Genomic DNA, 23,483 nt, shown 5'->3' on the forward strand with positions numbered 1-23,483 from the left:
AGACAGGCAGTCAGAGACTCAGGAATCAGGTAAGGTAGAAACCAAAGATGAAAGCCTAAGAGCGACCCGCACGGAGGTGGTAACAGGAGCCCTCAGAGAGAATGAGTCTGCATAGCTTAATCAAATCTACCAGTTTATCGTACGTTCCCTCGTACAATGCAGAACAGCAGTACCGTGCACGGCTGTCTAATTCTACACGACACATGTGTATCTGTGTGCATAACCATGTGCTCTCTTAAGTTCGCAAAAGGAATCAACTGAAACTTAGAATTAGGCACCTGACAACGTAAGTGATGGTAGAAAAGCATTTCAATTTTAAATGCACATACTTCACATACTTATTAACTTTTCCTTTCTAAAATTCATCATGGCAAATTGTAAATCATATTTCAAAGTTCAAGTGAAAAAATTTAATTTAGCATTTTTAATCACAAAGTAATCAACTTAATCTCTATAGAGAGACAAGAAGAAATCCGAGTTGGTGTGTTAAGGTGTGACCTGAATCTATCCAGTAACTGTGCGTATAAAGCTGCGCTGGTCACGCTCACCGCATGCAGGTGTTTACTGCGGACCGAAGCTGTGCGGCCACCATGCAAGGAGGGTCTCACAGCATGGAGAAGGCAGGTCTGTTCATACAGCTGCTCCTGCAACACCCCTAAGAGGTGTCACCACCACGTAAAAAGAGAACCTGAGGTTCAGATATGCTATTGTGAATCTCCATCTCCCACTGGGTGAAGGCCTCTTCTGTCCAAGTACAAGAGGACTGACTCACTCTAAAGGGATTCCAGGCAAGAAAGTAAAAATCATCCTCAAACAAATGGAATAATGAGCGGGAAATGTGAAAAGTATGGAAGCCTAACTTGAGGGAAGCTATAGAAAGGAGGAAATTAAACAGCATCACTAACCTTTTCACCAGCAGATGAGATAATAAAATCTAGGAAGAAAGAGCAAGCTTCAAGTAAACATGCACTGAATTAAAAAGCCACTCTGGGAAAAAAAAAAAAGAAAGCCCCAAGGTTACCGAGTGCGCCTGCACGTCCCCATGCCAGGCACCCAGTACTCACTCTGTACTCCCCCAAGGCAAAGTGGCAGGTTGCCAGCTGGATGAGCGCCCTCTGATGCTCCAAGGTCCCCTGTCCCGAGATCTGTGGCTGAGGAAGCGGCCCCTGGAGAGCTGCCAAGTGGTGCAGGCTGGCTATGGCCTTTTTATATTGACCCTTAGAAAGTCACAGCAAGGAGGGAAACACAGTGCCATTAAAGAATCTCCAGAGCTAATTATGCCCCTAGCAAGCAACCACAAATCAGGCACCTGTGCTTAATCATTTGAGGAGGAAATGGACACAGCTACAGAATCAAACAAACTTAGCTAAAGCTACGTGGAGGATCTGTAGGGGGACTTCATAAATACAAAGATTTTTCTTTCTAGTCTTAATTCTTGAGACTAAATAAAATGACACAAGCTCTTTGGTAGAGTACATTTTGGATATACCACTTCTTTATGAATATTTTACTACTAATGCCATTTCTCCTCATGAAGGCTGGAAGCTGCAACCTGCCCATTTCAACAACAGGGGTTGGAAGCTCTCCCTCTCGTTACAGAATCCTCTCTCGCTTCTGGACATAAGTAGCTCGAGGACAGCAGAGCAAGGCAGCAGGGCTCCCCCAGAGCAGAGAGGAGGGGTGAGCAGTGTTTGTCTTTCACTGAGAAATAAAACTCTTACTTTTACAGAGGGGTGTGATTGGACCCCCCAAAAGTAACCCAGATGTGGGCCTGCCGTCTGGAGCTGTTCTCAGCTGAAAGTGGACCACAATCCCCTCATCAGTGAAGAAGAAACATCTGCCTTCAGAGCAGGAGGAAACGCACACACCTTCACGCTGAAGATGCTCACAGCAACCGTGGTCAAGACACAGGTACTTAAACACACATTACCTGATAGATGATCACATCGTTGAGGAAGATTCTCAACCAAAGCCAAGTATCCGTCTTCCACGCCAAACAAATTCTTGTAAATTCTGAGCAAGAATTCAAAAGCTAATTTACCAGAAATATGTAACACAGAAGCGGAGAATAAAACTGACATACCCACCAACAGAACAATAGTCAGAGAGAAACAAATTACCAAAAAATGGATGTAACTTTAGACTTTGATTTCTAAAACAATGGTCTGGACTTTCAGTTAGATAGTAAAGTTAGGGCAGAATACTTACCAGTAATACACAAGCAATAACCTTATTAGGCACCAACACTTACTAAGCACACATCATGTGCTAGCAGCTGCTCAAAATGCTTTTCACACATTACTTTATCTTTTAAACTGCTTTGCTTTCACCCAGTTAAAGTAATAAATATATGACACTAAGAGTTTCACTCATTTTTTTAAGTCGATTTATGCCTAAAGAAAAACATCCCCTCCAAAAGTCACATACCTGTTCACCATTCTAGATGTGACAAGGAGGAACTGGACGATGCAATGTTTACTTAGAAACTATGACACGACACATCAAACAAGGGGCCTGTATAGGCACGTGACAGGAGCAGGCCAGGGACAAATGTCCACTGGCCAGGAGGAAAGTAACGGCCTTGATCCCAAAGTACAGGAAAATATGCTGGTTAGCAGAGTGCTAGTGATTTCTGAGTAGTGCTGAAATACTCAGTAGTGTAAATATTATACAGAGGAAACTCCCTCTCATTTCTGTCTATGCTCAAAGCGGGCTTTCTGCAGTGTTTGGAATTTGGGCTTTCAAGCAACGGAGTCAAGTCAGGCATCACAGCACCACCCTCTGCAGCCTTAGTCACATGTGGCTGGAGGGGGCACAAAGCAGCGGGCAGAGCGACTAAAAGCACCAGACAAACCCAGCAAGAAAAAGGCCAGCAATATAAATTTTAACAGAAAGACCAACCCCCCCCCTCCAAGTTCACCCCAACCCTGATTATAATACACCCCCAGTGCACGAGCTAAGAGGTAAATGGTTATTTGAATATTTATAACTGATTAGATTTCCTGCTGAAAAAAGAATCCTATGAAATGTGTGAACTACTGTAATCAATTTAATCAGCCGTCAGTGACGACATTTCGAGTAGAATAATGAACCTTTTCGGCATGATGATTTCCCATAAAAAATGAAATATCACAACAGGATGAGCATGCCTTACCCTTGTCAAGGAATTCCAGGGAATAGAGCAGCTCCCAGCTCTCTCTGGCCAGCTTAAAGCTTTCCAACACCTCGATGGAGTTAGCAAGTTCTGCCTTATTGACAACGATGTGACGATTCCTTCCTTTTGCTGAACAGTCTTCATCGTCTGAACTCTGCTTAGAGAATGTGAAGAACATGATTAAAGTTATAAAGATAGTCACTACTTAAACATTATTACATTTATTGTTGCCAATTCTGATTATTATATGAATTTCATATCAAAGGATACTATCATGAGTATAATACAATTTTTTTGAATTTAACAATTTAGCTTTAAAAAGTAACATAAAATTTTCATCCTTTCACAAGTTTGATAGTTACTTTTAAAATTAAGGTTTTCTGATGATAAATTCTAAGCTTGGGCTTCCCTGGTGGCGCAGTGGCTAAGAGTCCGCCTGCCGATGCAGGGGACACGGGTTCGTGCCCAGGTCTGGGAAGATCCCACATGCCACGGAGCGGCTGGACCCGTGAGCCGTGGCCGCTGAGCCTGCGCATCCGGAGCCTGTGCTCCGCAACGGGAGAGGCCACAACAGTGAGAGGCCCAAGTACCGCAAAAAAAAAAAAAAAAAAAAAAAAAATTCTAAGCTTATGTTGGTTTCAGAGTAAAGCTATAGAGTTAAAACTTCCAATAACTTTAAAAATATACCAATGTTATAAAAGCCAAAACTTACATTTTTACATTTAGGGATACAGCTTAATTAAGTAGCACCTGTTTTACAGTTTACTTTTTTCCAATAGGTGACATTTAATTTGCTTCCAAGAAACAATTTGTTCTGTAGTGCAATAAAATTAAAGCCTGAGTCCTCTGAGAAATAATTAAGAGAAACTGTTACTTATCTTTTGTTCACTGCATATAACTTCTTCAATGGCCACCCAATGCAAGGTGTCTGCCCAGGAATTACATTTGTCTGCACTTACCCATTTTACTTTATAATAAACTTTCCTACATTTCTTGCTCTTCATCTCAAATAAAGCCAAAGAAAAGAGAGGGCCTCAGAGAAAGGCAACTATTGTAAATGCCACTGACTATGGTCAGACTTTTTGCCAAAAGCAAGTAAAGTCAAAAAAGCTCCATTTCACTTTATTTTCCTGAAAATTTCTTGAATCTTTTATTCCACCTACGTCATTTTTATTAATTAATTGACCCAAATTAAATTTTCCCTGCAGATTTTTACCCCACTAAGACCGTCTAAAAATATGTACAAATAAACACATCTATGAAACAGAAACAGACTCACAGACATAGAGAATAGACTTGTGGTTGCCAAGGGTGGGAATGGGGGAGGGAAGAACTGCGAGTTTGTGATTAACAGATGCAAACTATTATATATAGAATGGATAAAAAACAAGATTCTACTGTATAGCACAGGGGACTATATTCAATAGCCTGTAATAAACCATAATGGAAAAGAATATGAAAAAGAATATATATGTATAACTGAATCAATTTTCTGTACAGAAGAAATTAATACAACACTGTAAATCAACTGAGTTTTTTAGATTCAATAAAATTTTTAAAAAATATGTAAAAATATTTCACCTAAAAGCTCCAATCCTCATAAACAAAACCAACAAACCTCTAGCCAGGCTCACCAAGAAGAAAAGAGAGGAACTAAATAAAATAAGAAATGAAAGAGAAGAAATAACAACCAGTACTGGAGAAACAAAAAAAATCATAAGAGAGTACTATGAACAGTTATATGCCAATGAAATGGACAACCTAGAAGAAATGGACAAGTTTCTAGAAACATACAGCCTGTCAAAACTTAATCAAGAAGAAACAGATACTCTGAACAGACCAATCACTAAAACAGAATCTGTAATTAAGAAAACTCCCTGTAAACAAAAGTCCAGGATGAGATGGCTTCACTGGGGAATTCTACCAAACACACAAAGAAGAACTCATACCAATCCTTCTCAAACTCTTCCAAAAGACTGAAGAGGAGGGAACACTCCCAAAGTCATTCTATGAAGCCACCATCACCCTGATACCAAACCAGACAAAGACACTACAAAAAAAGAAAATTACAGGTCAATATCTTTGATAAATATAGATGCAAAAGTCCTCAACAAAATATTAGCAAACTGAATCCAACAATACACAAAAATAATCATACACCAATGATCAAGTCAGATTCATTCCAGGGTCACAAGGATGGTTCAACATAACACTAATCAATCAATGTGATACACCATATTAACAAAAGAAAAGACAAAAACCACATGATTATCTCAACAGATGCAGAAAAAGCATTTGATAAAACTCAACATCTGGACTTCCCAGATGGTGCAGTGGTTAAGAATCCGTCTGCCAATGCACGGGACACAGATTCAATCCCTGGTCTGGGAAGATCCCACATGGAGCAACTAAGCCTGTGCGCCACAACTACTGAAGCCTGCGCACCCTAGAGCCTGTGTGCCACAAATACTGAGCCCATGTGCTGTGACTACTGAAGCCCGTGCACTCTAGGGTCCACGTGCCGCAACTACTGAGCCTGCATGCTGCAACTACTGAGGCCCACACGCCTAGAGCCCATGCTCCACAACAAGAGAAGCCACCGCAATGAGAAGCCTGTGCACTGCAACAAAGAGTAGCCCCTGCTCACTGCAATTAGAGAAAGCCCTTGTGCAGCAATGAAGACCCAATGCAGCCAAAAAATAAATAAGAAAAAAACAAAACAAAACAAAACTCAACATCCATTCATGATGAAAGTTCTCACCAAAGTGGGAATGAACATATCTCAACATAATAAAACCACTTACGACAAACCCACAGCCAACATAATACTCAATGGTGAAAAGCTGAAAGCCTTCCCACTAAAATCTGCAACAAGACAAGGATGCCCACTCTTACCACTTCTATTCAACACAGTATTGGAAGTCCTAACCCAGCAATTAGACAAGAAAAAGAAATAAAATGTATCCAAATTGGAAAGGAAGAGGTAAAACTGTCATTGTATGCAGAAGAAATGATACTCTATGTAGAAAATCCTAAAGACTCCACACAAAAACTATTAGGACTAATAAATGAATTCAGCGAGGGAGCAGGATACAAGATAGATATACAAAAATCTGTTACATTTCTTCACATTAACAATGAAATATCAGAAAGTAAAAAAAATAATAATCCCATTTAAAATCAGGTCAAAAAATAAATAAACCTAGGAATAAACCTAATCAAGGAGGTGAAAGACCTATACACTGAGAACTCTAAAACACTGATAAAGGAAACTGAAGATGATTCAAAGAAATGGAAAGGTATCCCATGCTCTTGAAATGGAATAATTAATATTGTTAAAATGGCCATACTACCAAAAGCAATCTACAGATTTAATGTGATCCTTTATCAAATTACCTATGACATTTTTCAAACAGCTAAAACAAATAATCCTAAAATTTACATGGAACCACAAAAGAACTAGAATTGCCAAAGTAATTCTCAGGAAAAAGAACAAAGCTGGAGGCGTAACCCTCCCAGACTTCAGACAATACTACAAAGCTATAGTAATCAAAATAGCATGGTACTGGCACAAAAACAGACATACAGATCAATGGAACAGAATAGAGACCAGAAATAAACCCAGACACCTCTGGTCAATTAATCTTCAACAGAGGAGGCAAGAATATACAATGGAGAAAATACAGTCTCTTCAGCAAGTGGTTCTGGGAAAGCTGGACAGCCGCATGCAAATCAATGAAATTAGAACACTCCCTCAAACCATACACAAAAATAAACTCAAAATGGCCTAAAGACTTATATATAAAACATGACACCATAAAACACCTAAAAGAGAACATAGGCAAAACATTCTCAGACATTAATCATAGTAATATTTTCTTAGATCAGTCTCCCAAGGCAAAAGAAATAAAAACAAAAACAAACAAATGGCACCTAATCAAACTTATAAGCTTTTGCTCAGCAAAGAAACTCATAGGAATTCAAGAGATTTCTGTGCATCAATTTTGTATCCTGCTACTTTACCAAATTCATTGATTAGCTCTAGTAGTTTTCTGGTAGCATCTTTTCTTTTTGTTTTGTTTTGTTTCTTGTTTTTTTGTTTTTGGTGGCATTGGGTCTTCGTTGCTGCACGCGAGCTTTCTCTAGTTGATGTGAGCGGGGGCTACTCTTCATTGTGGTGTGGAGGCTTCTCACTGCGGTGATTTCTCTTGTTGCAGAGCACAGGCTCTAGGTGTGTGGGCTTCAGCAGTTGTGGCTGGCGGGCTCTAGAGTGCAGGCTCAGTAGTTGTGGCGCATGGGCTTAGCTGCTCCGCAGCATGTGGGTTCTTCCCAGACCAGGGCTCGAACCCGTGTCCCCTGCATTGGCAAGCGTATTCTTAACCATTGCGCCACCAGGGAAGCCCTCTGGTAGCATCTTCATGATTCTCTATGTATAGTGTCATGTCATCTACAAACAGTGACAATTTTACTTCTTCTTTTACGATTTGGATTCCTTTTATTTCTTTTTCTTCTCTGACTGCTGTGGCTAAAACTTCCAAAACTATGTTGAATAATAGTGGTGAGAGTGGGCAACCTTGTCTTGTGCCTGATCTTAGAGGAAATGGTTTCAGTTTTTCACCACTGAGAACAATGTTGGCTGTGGGTTTGCTGTATATGGCCTTTATTATGTTGAGGTAGGTTCCCTCTATGCCTACTTTCTGGAGCGTTTTTATCATAAATGGGTGTTGAATTTTGTCAAAAGCTTTTTCTGCATCTATTAAGATTATCATATGGTTTTTATCCTTCAGTTTCTTAATATGGCGTATCACATTGTTTGATTTGCATAGCAGGATACAAAATTAATGCACAGAAATCTCTAGCATTCCTATACACTAATGATGAAAAATCTGAAAGTGAAATCAAGAAAACACTCCCATTTACCACTGCAACAAAAAGAATAAAATACCTAGGAATAAACCTACCTAAGGAGACAAAAGACCTATATGCAGAAAACTATAAGACACTGATGAAAGAAATTAAAGACAATACAAACAGATGGAGAGATATACCATGTGCTTGGATTGGAAGAATCAATGTTGTGAAAATGACTATACTACCCAAAGCGATCTACAGATTCAATGCAATCCCTATAAACTACCAATGGCATTTTTCACAGAAGTAGAACAAAAAATTTCACAATTTGTATGGAAACACAAAAGACCACGAATAGCCAAAGCAATCTTGAGAAAGAAAAATGGAGCTGGAGTAATCAGACTCCCTGACTTCAGACTATACTACAAAGCTACAGTAATCAAGACAGTATGGTACTGGCACAAAAACAGAAAGATAGATCAATGGAACAGGACAGAAAGCCCAGAGGTAAACCCATACACATATGGTCGCCTTATCTTTGATAAAGGTGGCAAGAATATACAATGGAAGAAAGACAGGCTCTTCAATAAGTGGTGCTGGGAAAACTGAACAGCTACATATAAAAGAATGAAATTAGAACACTCCCTAACACTGTAAACAAAAACAAACTCAAAATGGATTAAAGACCTAAATGTAAGGTGAGATGCTATAAAACTCTTAGAGGAAAACATAGGCAGAACGCTCTATGACATAAATCACAGCAAGATCCTTTTTGACCCCCCTCCTAGAGAAATGGAAATAAAAACAAAAACAAATGGGACCTAATGAAACTTAAGAACTTTTGCACAGCAAAGGAAACCATAAACAAGACCAAAAGACAACCCTCATAATGGGAGAAAATATTTGTAAACAAAGCAACTGACAAAGGATTAATCTCCAAAATTTACAAGCAGCTCATGCAGCTCAATATCAAAAAAACAAACAACCCAATCCAAAAACGGGCAAAAGATCTAAATAGACATTTCTCCAAAGAAGATATACAGACTGCCAACAAACACATGAAAGGATGCTCAACATCATTAACCATTAGAGAAATGCAAATCAAAATTACAATGAGGTATCACCTCACACCAGTCAGAATGGCCATCATCAAAAAATCTACAAACAATAAATGCTGGAGGAGGTATGGAGAAAAGGGAACCCCTCTTGCACTGTTGGTGGGAATGTAAATTGATACAGCCACTATGGAGAACAGTATGGAGGTTCCTTAAAAATTTAAAAATAGAATTACCATATGACCCAGCAATCCCACTACTGGGCATATATCCTGAGAAAACCATAATTCAAAAAAAGGCATGTACCACAATGTTCATTGCAGCTCTATTTACAATAGCCAGGACATGGAAGCAACCTAAATGTCCATTGACAGGTGAATGGATAAAGAAGATGTGGCACATATATACACTGGAATATTACTCAGCCATAAAAAGAAATGAAATTGAGTTATTTGTAGTGAGGTGGATGGACCTAGAGTCTGTCCTACAGACTGAAGTAAGTCAGAGTGAAAAACAAATACCATATGGTAACACATACATATGGAATCTAAAAAAAAAAAAAGTGGTTCTGAAGTACCTAGAGGCAGGACAGCAATAAAGACACAGACGTAGAGAACGAACCTGAGGACACGGCGAGGGGGAAGCATAAGCTGGGACGAAATGAGAGAGTGGCATGGACATATATACACTACCAAATGTAAAACAGATAGCTAGAGGGAAGCTGCTGCATAGCGCAGGGAAATCAGCTCGTACTCTGTGACCACCAAGAGCGGTGGGGTAGGGAGGATGGGAGGGAGAGATGCAAGAGGGAGGAGATATGGGGATATATGTATATGTACAGCTGATTCACTTTGTTATACAGCAGCAAGTAACACACCATTGTAAAGCAATTATACTCCGGTAAAGATGTTTTAAAAAAAAAAGAAAATCGTAAGCAAAACGAACAGACAACCAATGGACTGGGAGAAAATATTTGCAAACAATGCGACCAACAAGGGAGTAATTTCCAAAATATACAGACAGCTCATGCAGCTCAATATCAAAGAAACAAACAACCCAGTCAAAAAATGGGCAGAAGACCTACACAGACATTTTTCCAAAGAGGACAAACAGATGGCAACAGACACGTGAAAAGATGCTCAACAACACTAATTATTTGAGAAATGCAAATCAAGACTACAATGAGGTATCACCTCACACTGGTCAAGATGGCCATCATTAAAAAGTGTACAAATAATAAACATTGGAGAGGGTGTGCAGCAAAGGGAACCCTCCTGCACTGTTGGTGGGAATGTAAATTGGTGCAGCCACTATGGAGAACAGTATGGAGGTTCCTTAAAAAACTAAAGGTAGAGCTACCATATGATCCATCAATCCCACTCCTGGGTATATATGTGGAAAAGACGAAAAGTCTAATTGGAAAAGATACGTGCACCCCAATCTTCATAGCAGCACTATTCACAATAGTCAAGACATGGAAGCAACCCAAGTGTCCACCAACAGATGAATGGATAAAGAAGATGTGGTATATATGTACAATGGAACACTACTCAGCCACAAAAAACAATGAAATAATGCCATTTGCAGGACCAATGGATGGACCTATTATACTAAGTGAAGTAAGTCAGAGAAAGACAAATATTATATGATATGACTTGTATGTAGAATCTAAAAAAGACACAAATAAACTTATTTACAAAACAGAAACAAACTCACAGATATAAAAAACAAACTTATGGTGACCAAGGGGAAAGGGGGGGCGGGGGGAGATAAACTAGGAGTATGGGATTAATAGATAAAAACTACTATATATAAAATAGATAACCAACAAGGACCTACTGCACAGCACAGGGAACTATATTCAATATCTTGTAATAACGTAGAATAGAAAAGAATCTGAAGTTGTACACCTGAAACTAACACAACATTGTAAAACAACTATAGTTAAAACAAACAAAAAAAGCTCCAATCCTCAAGCTAAACTCAGAAAAAATTGGCACCTCCCTCCCACTACCCACCTTTCTCCCCATTCGTTGACAGCTAGGGACCCTCCCCGTCCCACCCTAGTTAGCTTCATATTCTTATCCCCTTAGTAATGACACACACCCCAATTCCTTTCAAAACCAAAACCATCTGTCAGGCATCTTAGCTCATTGGGGCCACATGTGGGCTACACGTGGGCCATCTAGTGAGATACAGTAATAGGAATGGTGTGTTCATCGCCGTGGCAACTCTTGGAACACATTCCTGCCTCAAAATGAGATCAGGAGTTTCTGGAAGGGCCTCAGATGTGGTGGGGATAGTGTGGAGTTCCAAACAGTCTGTAAAATTTAGAGAAATTGATTTCGAAATACAGAAATGCACTCTGAGGCTCTGCGGGGATGCTCTGAAGCAGGAGTCTTGACCTCAGGGAAGGTACACGAGTGTATGTGGTGGAACACCCTGCCCACAGGGAAGACTGCCCCCGGCTCCAGCTGCCTGGCAGGCACTTAGGCTGCGGGGAGAATGTCCACCCCACTGCAGGGGTGGGCCTCCACAAGGGCCAGCATTATCAGAGACACCAATTATTAAAGGGAAGTCAGACATCTGGATAGTGAGAGAAAGCTTCCAAGTTTTAGGTGCTAGGTTAGTCAAAACAAAACAAAACAAAACACTACGAGTAAAACAAGACAGGTCTGTGAGCTGAGCTCATGGGCCACCAGGTATGTCCCTTGCCATAGTGGGACAAACAGACCTGGCTGGACCTGCACTGGGTGGGGCAGGCAGTGGGACAGAGACCCCAGACTGCCTGGAGGGCCAGAGCATGAGAGCAGAGCCTGCTAGACGGCACACGACGAGTGAAGGATGGAAGGAGGAACGGATGGGCCAGAGGCTAAACAGCTGTACCACTGCCCGGACCCACACCCGGAAGGGCATGTGTGAATCCCCTTGCACACCAGAGCTCACCGAAGGCCTGCTGGGGCGCAGACACCGTTCAAATGGATGCCCAGACACTGTCACTGGCCCCGTGGAGCTTGTACTCTGGTGAAGGGACATGGACAGCAAACCAACCAACCAAGAAAGAATGAAAAATAAATAGCAATAAGGGCTATGCAGAATTAAGATACAGTAATAAAAAGAGAAAACTGATGGCCATTTGGAGGCAGCCTCCGGGAGAGAGCTCAGCTCTGGGCTGAGCACTGCCCGATGGGACCCAGCCAGGCACAGAAAGGCACTCCGTCCCAGTGCATGGCTATGAGCTACGCCAGGGCCCGGGCAGGAGCAGCGGCAGCGGCAGCCAGCGTGTCTGCAGCACCGAGGGCGGCTCAGTGCATGTTCTGAAGCCAAAGGAAAGAGTCTGGATTTTATTCTTAGAGTGATGCGGAGCCGTCAGAGGCAGAAGCCATGTCTGACTCACATTGTAAAAAAGGTCACTAAGGCTGCTGGGGAGAGGAGAGATTGTGGGAGGCAAGAGTGCGAGCAGGGAGCCAGGATGATGACTCGGGTGAGCCGGGGCAGAGGCCGCGGTGCCTGGACAGGGAGGGGATGGAGAGAAACTCAGGGCGCGGCTACGCTACATACACTGAATGACAGGCCACTGCTTTTCATTGAGACTAGGGACACACAACCTACCACCTATGTGGGTGGGAGAGGTGTCTGTGGTCTTACTGTGAAACCACACACCCTCAGAAAGCAGAAGGGAGAGCTGACGAGAGCTACCCCGCCTGGGAATGTCAGGAAAGAAAGAAAGAGCAGACAGAGGGCATCTGGGAAAGCCTGGTTAGCATGGAGATCTCAGCCTGGGGTTCAGGGTTGGGCTTCAAAGCAAAATTGTGCATGTTGAGCATTTTTCTGTGGAAGGAAACAAACCAGTTTTTCAGAACTAGTTAATACCCTTACACGCACATTCAGAATGGGCCACGTCTTCCCACTCCAAACCATTTTATACTCCAGAACCTTGGAGACATCAGAGTAAACTGATTTCCAGACCTGTCTCTCACCAAGCCAGGGTCTCGTTAAATGTTACCCAAGGGCTGAAGAAGAGCATGTAAGAAACTGAAAGGCGGAGAGAAGCGGGGACAGAAGTTGGGTGAGACTCCTGGCTGCCCTCACACTTCCACCAGAAGAGGGGCTGGCACGCTGTGCCCTGCAGGACAAACCCTGCTGTCTCCCGCTGTCTGTGGCTATTTCTGCACTTTAGGAGCAGAGCTGAGTATCTGCAATGGAGACGCGTGGCCTGCAAAGCCTGAAACATTCACCACCCGGCATTTTACAGGACAAAGTTTGCTGAGACCTGACCGAGAGCATCCCCACTGTCACATTACATGATGGGCCTCCACAAAAGTGTTCCTTGAAAGAATGGATTCCTCTGCTTAAAAAGAGTTCGAAAATCAGCGCTGGGCACTGGCTTGCCGGCAGGCCAGACCAGAAGACTGATGGTTCACTCTCTCTGGTTTCCTGCATCTTTGTGCAAGCTGCCCCCTCTTAACAAAATCTACTTTCCAATTCCAAACAACAAAACCCTACGAGGCTGGCGTCAAATGCCAACCTCCTTCATGGGACCTTTCCAACATCTCCCCTTGGGTTATGACTTCCTACCCCGATGGCTAAGAACTCCCCGTTCAGCGGCCAGTGCCCCTCGGCACCCCGCTCTATATGTCCAAGGTAGTTTATTTGGTTTTGCCTTTTAAATTTAATCGATGGCACTAAGTCAAACAGGTATAAACGACTTATACCAGGGCTCCCCAGCCTCAGCACTAGCGGCCTTTGGGGCTGGATAACTCTTTGCTGTGGGGCTCTCCTTGTGCACAGGAGCATGTTTAACAGCATCCCTGGCCTCCGTTCACTAGATACTAACAGTAACCCCTCCCCACTGAGCCATGACCATCAAAAATGTCCTTGGACACTGTCAAATAACCCAGGGGGCAAAATCACCTCTAGTGGAGAACCACTGATTTTATATAGCAATTATATTTTATAATTAAAAGACCCAAGCTTTATCAATTTAGCTCCAGAGCCATGTTTTACAAAGATTCATTTCTAGCAAACCATAAACATATAATCTGTTAACAATTATATCTGAAAGAATTACCATGGTTTTTTCTCTTCCCTCAGCTAGTTTCCTCTTTTTATGTATGTGTTTACTGCGATCAATCTCTACATCACCGTATACATTTGATATGTCCTCCAGAAGAACCAGTGGAACTTGGCTAGGGGCATTAGGACCTGTGGATGGAGGGAAAACACCAACACTTAAAAATGCAGCAGGGAAAACAGTACTTAATATCAGGTGGAAATTTACTCAAACATCGTGTGAAAATACATTCAGTATCATCCCAATTAGGTAAACAAATAAGTATACATATACATATACAGAAATGAAAAACTATACAGATATAAACCAAATTGTTAATAAAGGTTCTTTCTCAATGGTGGACAATTTTTTACAATGATCACGAAGCATAAAATTACCAAAAAAAGAAAAACTACCAAGTCACACATACACACATACATTATTGTTATAAATTCCAAACAAATCTAAATATATGAAACACTATAGTCAATACACAAAAATGAGAGCTGCATTATACTGGATGTATTGTGGGTGATTTCACCCTGTAGGTTTCCTGTTTTTCACATTCTCTAGAATTTATATGCATACATCTTATTTTAAAAATCTTTGTCTGTTGAGAAGTCATTGTGAAATCTACTTCAGTACTTAGCTACATCTGCTGCTTTTTTAAAAGAGGCGTTCAATATCTGTAGTTTCACAGTACCACTACATCCTTTGATATATAAGTTTTTAATGAAAACTTTCTTACATAAAAACCAACAACTAATGAAAGCTCTGGCATCACCCCGCAATTACTTGGATCCAAGAACAATGTTAAGGTAAACATTTTCATCTTCCTCACCACCTACAATGAGGCCAGTATTTTGAGACACTCTAAAATTCTTCAACCAACCTTGGAATAGAGACGGCTGTATGCTGTTGACATACTGAAATGCATTCTTAAAGAAGACCAACATAGTGGAATAAACCACTTGGTTTTTATATTTTGCATGAGCTTCGTTATCAAAGTTGTTCATGTATCTGCAGAGATCCTTCATTCTATGCAAAATATCACCATAGCTTCTGAAAGGTGAAGGACAATAAAAATTATTTAATTACTCTGGGCTTGTCAGCAAAAGGTCTACCAGAGAAAAGCCCCAATAGAACCATTACAACTACCAAATGTGGCTCTAGGCATGTAAAACTATTCTTCATTGTCTGCATATGGATGCAAATTCCTCTTCCGAATTAGAGCAGCAACAGGCCAAGAGTTCATGACACAAACATGCCAAGTAGCTTCTCTTTCCTCTAAACACCAAGGAGTTCTTCAAGCTCAATATCACCTTAAGAGTTCATACTCCCGTTGGGAATCTTTTAATAAAGTGAAAAACCACACTCTTTTGCATAAATACTGAGTGTTACAGAATTTGCCCAGACAGAGGTGTACCTATACATTATATGCTTTTAGAAAAAAGTATTTTGTTTTATAGAGAGTATGCTATCAAAAGATTTGTTATGCAATCTTAGAAATGAACAGTTTTGTACCGTCTTCCTTTATCCATCTGCCAGTCACATCTCATTCCAACAACATTCAAAATCTTAAACAACCTCTCCCAAGGGTCCACGATCTGGGATGATTTTTCAGTCAGCCCCTCTATTATGTACTTCTGAGAGCTACGTTTGCTTGGTGACATTAAATCAGACGTTTCTTGGGTACCTGAGATGTGAAAAAAAAAAGTAGTTTACAATTACCATTACTACTTACTATTCATGCGGTACTTTATAGAGAAAAAACGTCTAACTCCCCATGCAAGAGGCAAGAACACAGAACTTCAACATGTTGTGTGTTTTATTCAAAGACCCACCACTGGCCCCGGTACAGTAGGAAGGGACCTTTGAGCTGTGGTTAATGTATGTAGCTAACCTTACAGTTCAGCAGGTTCACTGCTTCAATCGAGGGGTAAAACTGGCTCCAGAAAAGTCTCATCTTTTAACTGTAGTGTTTTTTTCTAGGAACCATCTTTTAGCAAGACTATCAAACTGGTATTGTATCCAGAGGAGAATAATCAGAATGTTGAGGGATTTCTGAGCTTGAAATTTTACAAAATAAAAAATACAATAAAATAAACTGCAGGTTATTCCCACTTACCTTGATGCTGACTCTCTATTTGAGTAGACCTAGTGACATAATTGATATAAAATTCAGCTGCTTTGTTCAAGTACTTATACAACAAATTGGCGGGCAACCGAACATCATGGTTGTTAATTATTAGAGGAAGGACATCACACACTGTTGAAGAGGGAAAATGAGGAAAAACCGATTAAGCTGTTTGTCTACTCTAGGGTTCTGGCAAAAACAAAATTTATTTTAGAGTTCACTTAATGTAGTACCTAAAATATATAGGCAAAAAAGAAACCCCTTATGGCACATTTATTTAAAAACTGCAGTGCAGAGGGACACCAGTGGATGGAGTCAGGAAGGAAACACACAGGCAGATTCCACATTATGAGTGATGTTTGGGTGGAAATTCAGGTGTTTATTAGTATGCTTCATACTCAAACACATGGTTACACATATTCTTTCAGAGGTATCAACTATTACATAATAAAAATTTAGGAGTTGTTTAAAATGCTTTCTGAACTGAAAAAATAAACACGGATTTAAATCCCATAATACGAAGAGTTCCTCTGCTTTCCACAAATGACCTTATTTCTGAAATGACACTTACCCCCAGCATATTCTACTTAGCATAAGGAATGAATACAAAATGTAATTTTTCTTACCAAATAATTTTCTAAAGCAGTTAACAGGAGATTCTTGCTCTTCAATAGTTTCAGCCTCCAATAGTGCCTCCCCAAGGCCAACCTGTTTCAAAATACAATTAATCATTTGTGTTAAGTTTCAGATGTCAGAATTACATGAATAAACACCATATTTGATTTACCACATAGTTTGTATATTCAAACTTACCCAAGAAACAAATATTATCATTTTAAAGACTAGAAAACAAAAGAATGCATCAGCAACACCACCCAGAAGGGAACCCCACATTCACCTGACCACAGACCACTCTGTCTTGGTTATTCTCCCCTGAACTAGTAAAATTAAAATGTCTAAGAAACTTAATGGAAGCACTGGAGCTAGTTTGATAATACAGATGTAGAGATTTTTCTAAGAAATGTAGAAACTAACTTTATTCTCTACATCAAGATGTATTATGTAGACAAAACTTAACATTTTCAAGAGTTGCCGGGAGTAGTCAGTCATACAGCCTGGACTAGGTCGGACACAACTGTTTGAGAAGGCCACCTTCCCATTACTGATGCCCTAGCCTAGTAGAAAGCTTGGCTGCTCCAAATCCACCAACACCTGCATCATCTTCCTGGCAACCACCTGGGGATGCATGGGGTGGGGGGAGAGGGGAACCATGTAAACAATTACATGAGACAGAAAGTTAAAAGAGTAATCATCAGCGAGGACACCAGGTTGAACAGCATCGCCCCCAAAATTCATGTCCACTCAGAACCTCAGAACGTGACCTCATATATTTTTTATCTTATAAAAAAGGTCTTCGTGGGACTTCCCTGGTGGTGCAGTGGTTAAGAATCTGCCTGCCAATTCAGGGGACACAGGTTCGAGCCCTGGGCCGGGAAGATTCCACATGCCGCCGAGCAACTAAGCCCGTGTGCCACAACTACCGAGCCTGTGCTCTAGAGCCCGCGAGCCACAACTACAGAGCCCGCATGCTACAACTACTGAAGCCTGCATGCCTAGAGCCTGTGCTCCGCGGCAAGAGAAGCCACCGCAGTGAGAAGCCCGTGCACCGCAACGAAGAGTAGCCCCCGCTCGCTGCAACTAGAGAAAGCCTGTGCGCAGCAACGAAGACCCAACGCAGCCAAAAAAAAAAAAGTCTTCGTAGAAGTCATACTGGATCAGGGTGGGTCCTAAACCCAATGACTGGTATCTTTATAAGAAGGTCATGTAAAGACACAGGGACACAGACCACAAAGAAGGCCACGTGACAACAGAGGCAGAAACTGAGAGATGAAACTGCAAGCCAAAGAATGACAAGGATCGCTGGTGCCCCAGAAGCCAGGATGAGGTGAGCAGGAGTCCTCCCCAGAGCCTTCACGGGGAGCACGGCCCTGCCCATACCTTGCTTTTGGGCTTCGAGCTTCCAGAATTGTGAAAGAATAAACTTCTGTTGTTTTAAGGCACCCAGTTTCTGGTATTTTGTTACGGCGGTCCTTGAAACTAATATATGGACGTACAGAGAAGGTTAACTGGGGCCAACAGCCAGAAAAGTGGAGCCAGAAAGAATAAGCCAAAGAGGTTGAATTAAGAAAGTTAAAGATTTGAATCCCACTTCTCCATTACTGGCTATGGGAAGTGACTAACATATATGTAAAGTAGGATGCTGTCTACCTCAACGGATCTAAGGAGTATAGAAGGACCTACTGAACACCGACCAATGCCTGCCAGTAGCACTCACTAATAATTAGAGATATGAGGAAAGGGCAGAGTAGAGGGAAAACAGTGACCATATGGCAAAAGCGTGTGAAAAACGTTAAGAATACAAACTATGGCTCTCCTTTAAATTCAAACACACTGTTCAATACAATGAAACAGATTATTTTTTAAAACTTTAGTGAACTTCACAAATTGAAGATAAGTTGCACTGTCAAGGCTTGGTGATTGTTTCCTCACACTGGTAACACAACTCCTACTGGATATTCATAGAGTTTGGTAACAGTGACATCCTTTTAGCTTTACTGACAAAGATTCCTTGATTTGAATTCAATCTTATCTGGTACTCCTCAGAATTAGAATAATCTACTTTAGAATAATACACACTGTAGCTCTTAAACATACTCGTGAGTCCACTGATCAATTTTATACTCTTTTATGAAAAAGGAAAGGATCAAATCTTACCCCATGCTGTACCACCGTTTCAGGGAATCGTCTCAAAAGTAGAAGCAACATTTCTGATCGTTCCAAAGTGTTGAAGCATTGTTCCGTAACCTTTAGTAACATTTCACACTGGACCCGACCAGGAAGAGTTTCAAATAAACCTGTATATAACACATTTCACTTTTAAAAGTTTCTTTCAGAAAGAAAATACGGAAGCAAAAGTGGAAATAAGGCATCATCATGTACAGAATGGTATATACTAAGTGAAGAATCACTATTGTTGGAGTTCACCTACAACCTGGAAGGCTTTGGGGTCAGATATTATTGGGCATAAGATATTTGCTGAAGGACGATAAAACCTTTGGAGGCCTTACTGGATCTAGAAGAGAAGAATGATGTCTGGGAAGGGTCACAGCAGTGTTTGCTGCTGACTGAGATAAAAAACACTCACTCAAGTTGAAATGACCTAAACAATCTACTTTCTTTTTTATCCAAAATCTGAAATACTGGATTGGCTATAGCAACCAACACAGAGTGAAGGTTAATGAGAAAGGTCATAAATTACTAAAAGTTTCTCTCCTGTTCTGTGGAGATCTGTCTAATCTACAGATGTTTTATGATTACTGTAGAACTTGTTAAAATATATTCAGTTTCCCAGGCTAACTGATAAATCCACATCCTTTAAGGAAGTTTAAAGGGTTCTAAGCATATGCTCAAGGGATCAAGTGACATCATTTGTACAGGCTTCAGTTGCCAAGAACAAAACATGCATATGGGTACCAATACCACAGATGTGACTTTTTTGTGAAATTACTACACAGCACTTGGTATTCCAGAAGTTTTAAAAAGAATTATATGTTTTTTATTATAATATAATTCTACTTGGAAACATTTTGGTATATCTACAACTGTATTATATGAGATAGCACCGTCATTATGTTCTAATAACAGTAAAAAGAATGATCACTTTCTAGATATTTCTGTTTTTCAGAAAATTATTATTTTTAAAATTAACAGCTCAATAAAACTGCATCTTATTGGGTTCACAGTTGTGAGTCACTTTTACTATGGTGAAGTAATTGCTAGTATTTTTACCCAAGTAGGCAAAACTTCCAAAATATAATTACTTTTAATCTCATACAGACATTTTATAAAAATTAGATGAATTATCTTCTTTTACATTTTTGCTTCTAATTTTATAAATTATGTATATTGCTAGAGTATGTAGCATAAAACACATTATTATATCTTATCTCTGATATCTTAATGATAGCTTTAATACCTTAGCTATTTATCGATGTTGGTAATTTTATTTTTTACATCTTTATTGGAGTATAACTGCTTTACAACGTTGTGCTAGTTTCTGCTGTACAACAAAGTGAATCAGCTATATGTATACACATATCCCCATATCCCCTCCCTCTTGCTTCTCCCTCCCACCCTCCCTATCCCACCCCTCTAGGTGGTCACAAAGCTGATCTCCCTGTGCTGTGTAGCAGCTTCCCACTAGCTATTTTACATTTGGTAGTGCATATATGTCAGTGCTACTCTCTCACTTTGTTCATCTTCCCCTTTCCCCCTGTGTCCTCAAGTCTGTTCTCTACGCCTGTGTCTTTATTCCTGTCCTGCCACTAGGTTCATCAGAACATTTTTTTAGATTCCATATACATGCGTTAGCATACGGTATTTGTATTTCTCTTTCTGACTTACAGAAGTAGTAATTTATACACCAGTAAGTTATCATTTTATTCTTACTTCTTAAAAATTGGGTTTGTTTATCCTGTGAATCGTTTCTTAATGCTGATGTAATAATGCTGATTTCTCTCCACACCACGGGCTGATCTGGGAAATTCACAAACCTATTTTTAAAATGAATGCATTAAATTAAAATGTCAGATTCTAAATAGTATCCAAAAAAGAAAGTAAAACGCTAGCATCAGAGAAAAACACATTTTACTATATTCCAAGTGAACACATAGATGTACCAAAACAAACTGAAATAAAGATACAAAAATAAAAACTAAGAAAAATGAGGGTACTCACAAAAGTCTTTAGTTTTTTTTAATAAGTGAAAAGACAAGTGTCCATAATATGCAAAACACTACTAAACGGCAAACAAGAAAAAAAAACTCCCCCCCCAAAAAATGGGCAAAGGTAAATCACAGAAAAAATACAAACAGCCAAATATTTGAAAAGATACTCAGTCTTATTAGTAATACAACAAACACAAATCTTTAAAAAATAGCAAGATATGCCTTCTCCTACAGCACCGGCAAAAATTGACAGCTGAGGGAAAGACGGATAATATCCAGTGCTGGCGAAGGTGTGGGAAAACAGGCACTCACGCACGGTCAGTGGAGATGTAAACTGAACAGTACTTTTTGGAGAGTAATCTGACAGTGCATCGAAATTTAAAATGCGCATACCCTTCGACTAGGAAAACCTACGTCTAAGAATCTACTCTACAGAAAAACACCCAAGTGTGAGTACAAAACTGCTTTCTGACACTCTGAATATAATTTCAAACAACTGGGAACTACCTAAATGTCCGCCGAGAAAAGAGGGCTGAAACGCTATGCAGACAGGAGAAAGAACCAAGTAGATCCCTACATGCTGGCCTGGAAAGAGCCCCATCACAGTGGGTGAGCAGCAGGCGCTCACCGCTGCAACTCCTCCCCCAGAACCTACTGATGCGTCCTGGGCCGTACATGCACACAGACACACACACTCCTGAATTCGGGCCGAGGTTAGGAGGGACTTCCACTGATTATTCTTTATACTACAGTACCGTCGCAACTTCTGCGAGGAGCCTGTATACGTTATTCCCAAAGTAAAATAAATGATTGAATGGAAGAGCTGTAACAAGAATAAAACCTAAGAAGACTTCCCTGCAGTTAACAGAAGGCCTAGACCACTACCAAGTTAAGCTTTAGGTGCCGGACACGCAGATGAACTTGAGGACCTTCCCCCAACTCCCTCTGCCACAGACAGAACGGAATCCTCCCGAGAGGTGCGGGGCGGCGTCCCCACTCACATGTCGTAGAGCAGCCTCCCGGCGGTGGCCGTCCGCTCCGCGTTCCGCTCGATGGTGTACATCTCATACTGCAACACGGGCCGGGGCCGCGTCAGGCCCTCCGCCCGGCCGGCCCGGCTCACCCCACCGCCCCGGAGGTCCCAGGGTCGGGCATCACGTGCTGACGGAGCCCCAGGGCTCGCGCCGCGCGGCCCCGGGGCCCCGGATTAGCGCAGGCACGTCTCCGGCGGCCAGCGGGGCTTCTGACTATCCCGGACGGCAACGCGGTGCAGGTCTATGCCGTTCGCGTCACTCGGATGCCTTTATCAACCGCGGGGCCCGCAGATGCGCGGTGGTCCCCTCACAGAGCCGCAGCCCGGAGCTGGCGCCTGTGTTCACCACACTGCACCCCAGCTCCCTCCCACGGAGACCTAGAACACCCCCACCCCGCCCCTGCCCCCGCCACTACCCGCGCCCACGCGGCTGCCGTCCGGACCCACGAGCCGGCGGGCGGCCTTCCCAGGCGGCGCGAGGCGCTGTCCCGACCGCCAAGAGGGTAACGCTCCCGTCGCCCTGACCCGGAGCGGGGCCCGGGGTCCCCTGGGCCGGGCTCGCTGGGGGCTCAGGGAAGCGGGGAGGAGCGCCCCACCTGCGCCCCCGCCCGGCCTCACCTGGATGTTGAAGTCTGCGGGGTAGAGGCTGCGGGCCGTGATCAGCCAAGCCTTGGCGGCCCACAGGTCCTGCTGCACCAGCTCGCGGGCTCGCTGCACCAGGAACTCGCAGTCGCCCTGGGCCGACATGACGCGGGAGGCCTCGGGCGGCCTGAGGCTGCCGGACCTCCCGGCGGGGGGACGCCACGGACCTCGCCGCCGCGGACCGTGCTCCGCCGCCGCCGCCGCCGCCGCCGCGGACGCTACTGCGCAAGTCCGGGGTCGCGCGGCCGCCGCAGGGTGGATCCGGGAGGGCTTCCGGGCTTTGCGAGTAGCCTCCTCCCGGCCACCCTGCGCTTCTGCCCGGCGGCTTCCTCCTCTGGGGACCTAGTGCGTTCGTCACGGCTCTTCCAGGTCGCCTCCAAGACGCGGAGGAGCGGATTCTCACCCTGCTCGGGAGCGACCCCGGTGCAGCCAGGGAGCATGCGCGGAGCCCGGTCCTGGCGGCGCCGGGGAGCCGGGTGGCCAGTCTTGGCTGGGCGGCCGGGGGCCGGGCGGGGAAGACGCTGGAGGGGGGAGCGCCGAGGGGCTGCGCGGAGGCGGCTGGAAGAGCCCCTCGGGACCTCCGGATCGGATGTACAGAAAGGCTCGCGCTGCTCTCGGTCAGGCGGTAAAGCCAGCGTTTGGACCGGTCCTTTCGGTCCTCAGCACGGTCATGTCTCATGGTCGTTGCTTCTTTATTCCCTGGTTTCTCCGAAAAGCATTTATTGAGCCAATTGCAGTCTTAGTACTTTGCAGGTGCTTGGCTGCATGCCG

At 42.6% G+C, this 23,483-nt stretch overlaps 1 protein-coding gene across 10 annotated transcripts in view; it reads right to left on the bottom strand.

The window, feature by feature from the left end:
* Window positions 1-22,930, bottom strand: part of INTS10 (integrator complex subunit 10) — a 36,889-nt gene extending 13,959 nt beyond the window's left edge. For 4 of the 10 annotated variants that reach the window (XR_016391190.1, XR_016391191.1, XM_022571376.3 and 1 more), the window contains exons 1-12: window positions 22,689-22,930; window positions 22,039-22,106; window positions 20,760-20,863; window positions 19,026-19,165; window positions 16,877-16,958; window positions 16,242-16,382; window positions 15,638-15,809; window positions 15,006-15,175; window positions 14,132-14,265; window positions 3,155-3,311; window positions 1,931-2,013; window positions 1,065-1,217 (exon numbers count right to left, since the gene is read on the bottom strand). Coding sequence is in view for 8 of the 10 variants with exons in the window: in XM_022571376.3 (XP_022427084.1) it covers window positions 1,065-1,217; window positions 1,931-2,013; window positions 3,155-3,311; window positions 14,132-14,265; window positions 15,006-15,175; window positions 15,638-15,809; window positions 16,242-16,382; window positions 16,877-16,958; window positions 19,026-19,165; window positions 20,760-20,863; window positions 22,039-22,106; window positions 22,689-22,817 (1,533 nt within the window). In the remaining 2 variants the exon portion in view is untranslated. Of the gene's footprint in view, window positions 1-1,064; window positions 1,218-1,930; window positions 2,014-3,154; window positions 3,312-14,131; window positions 14,266-15,005; window positions 15,176-15,637; window positions 15,810-16,241; window positions 16,383-16,876; window positions 16,959-19,025; window positions 19,166-20,759; window positions 20,864-22,038; window positions 22,443-22,688 lie in introns of those variants that run through there. The other 6 variants (XM_022571377.3, XM_022571374.3, XM_089903814.1 and 3 more) reach the window with 5 other exon arrangements.
* Window positions 22,931-23,483: the final 553 nt, after the last annotated feature.

The sequence above is a fragment of the Delphinapterus leucas genome, chromosome 21 (assembly GCF_059928025.1).
Source record: "Delphinapterus leucas isolate spDelLeu-1000000601 "Yukka" chromosome 21, BTC_Dleu_Yukka2, whole genome shotgun sequence".
Lineage (NCBI taxonomy): Eukaryota > Metazoa > Chordata > Mammalia > Artiodactyla > Monodontidae > Delphinapterus > Delphinapterus leucas.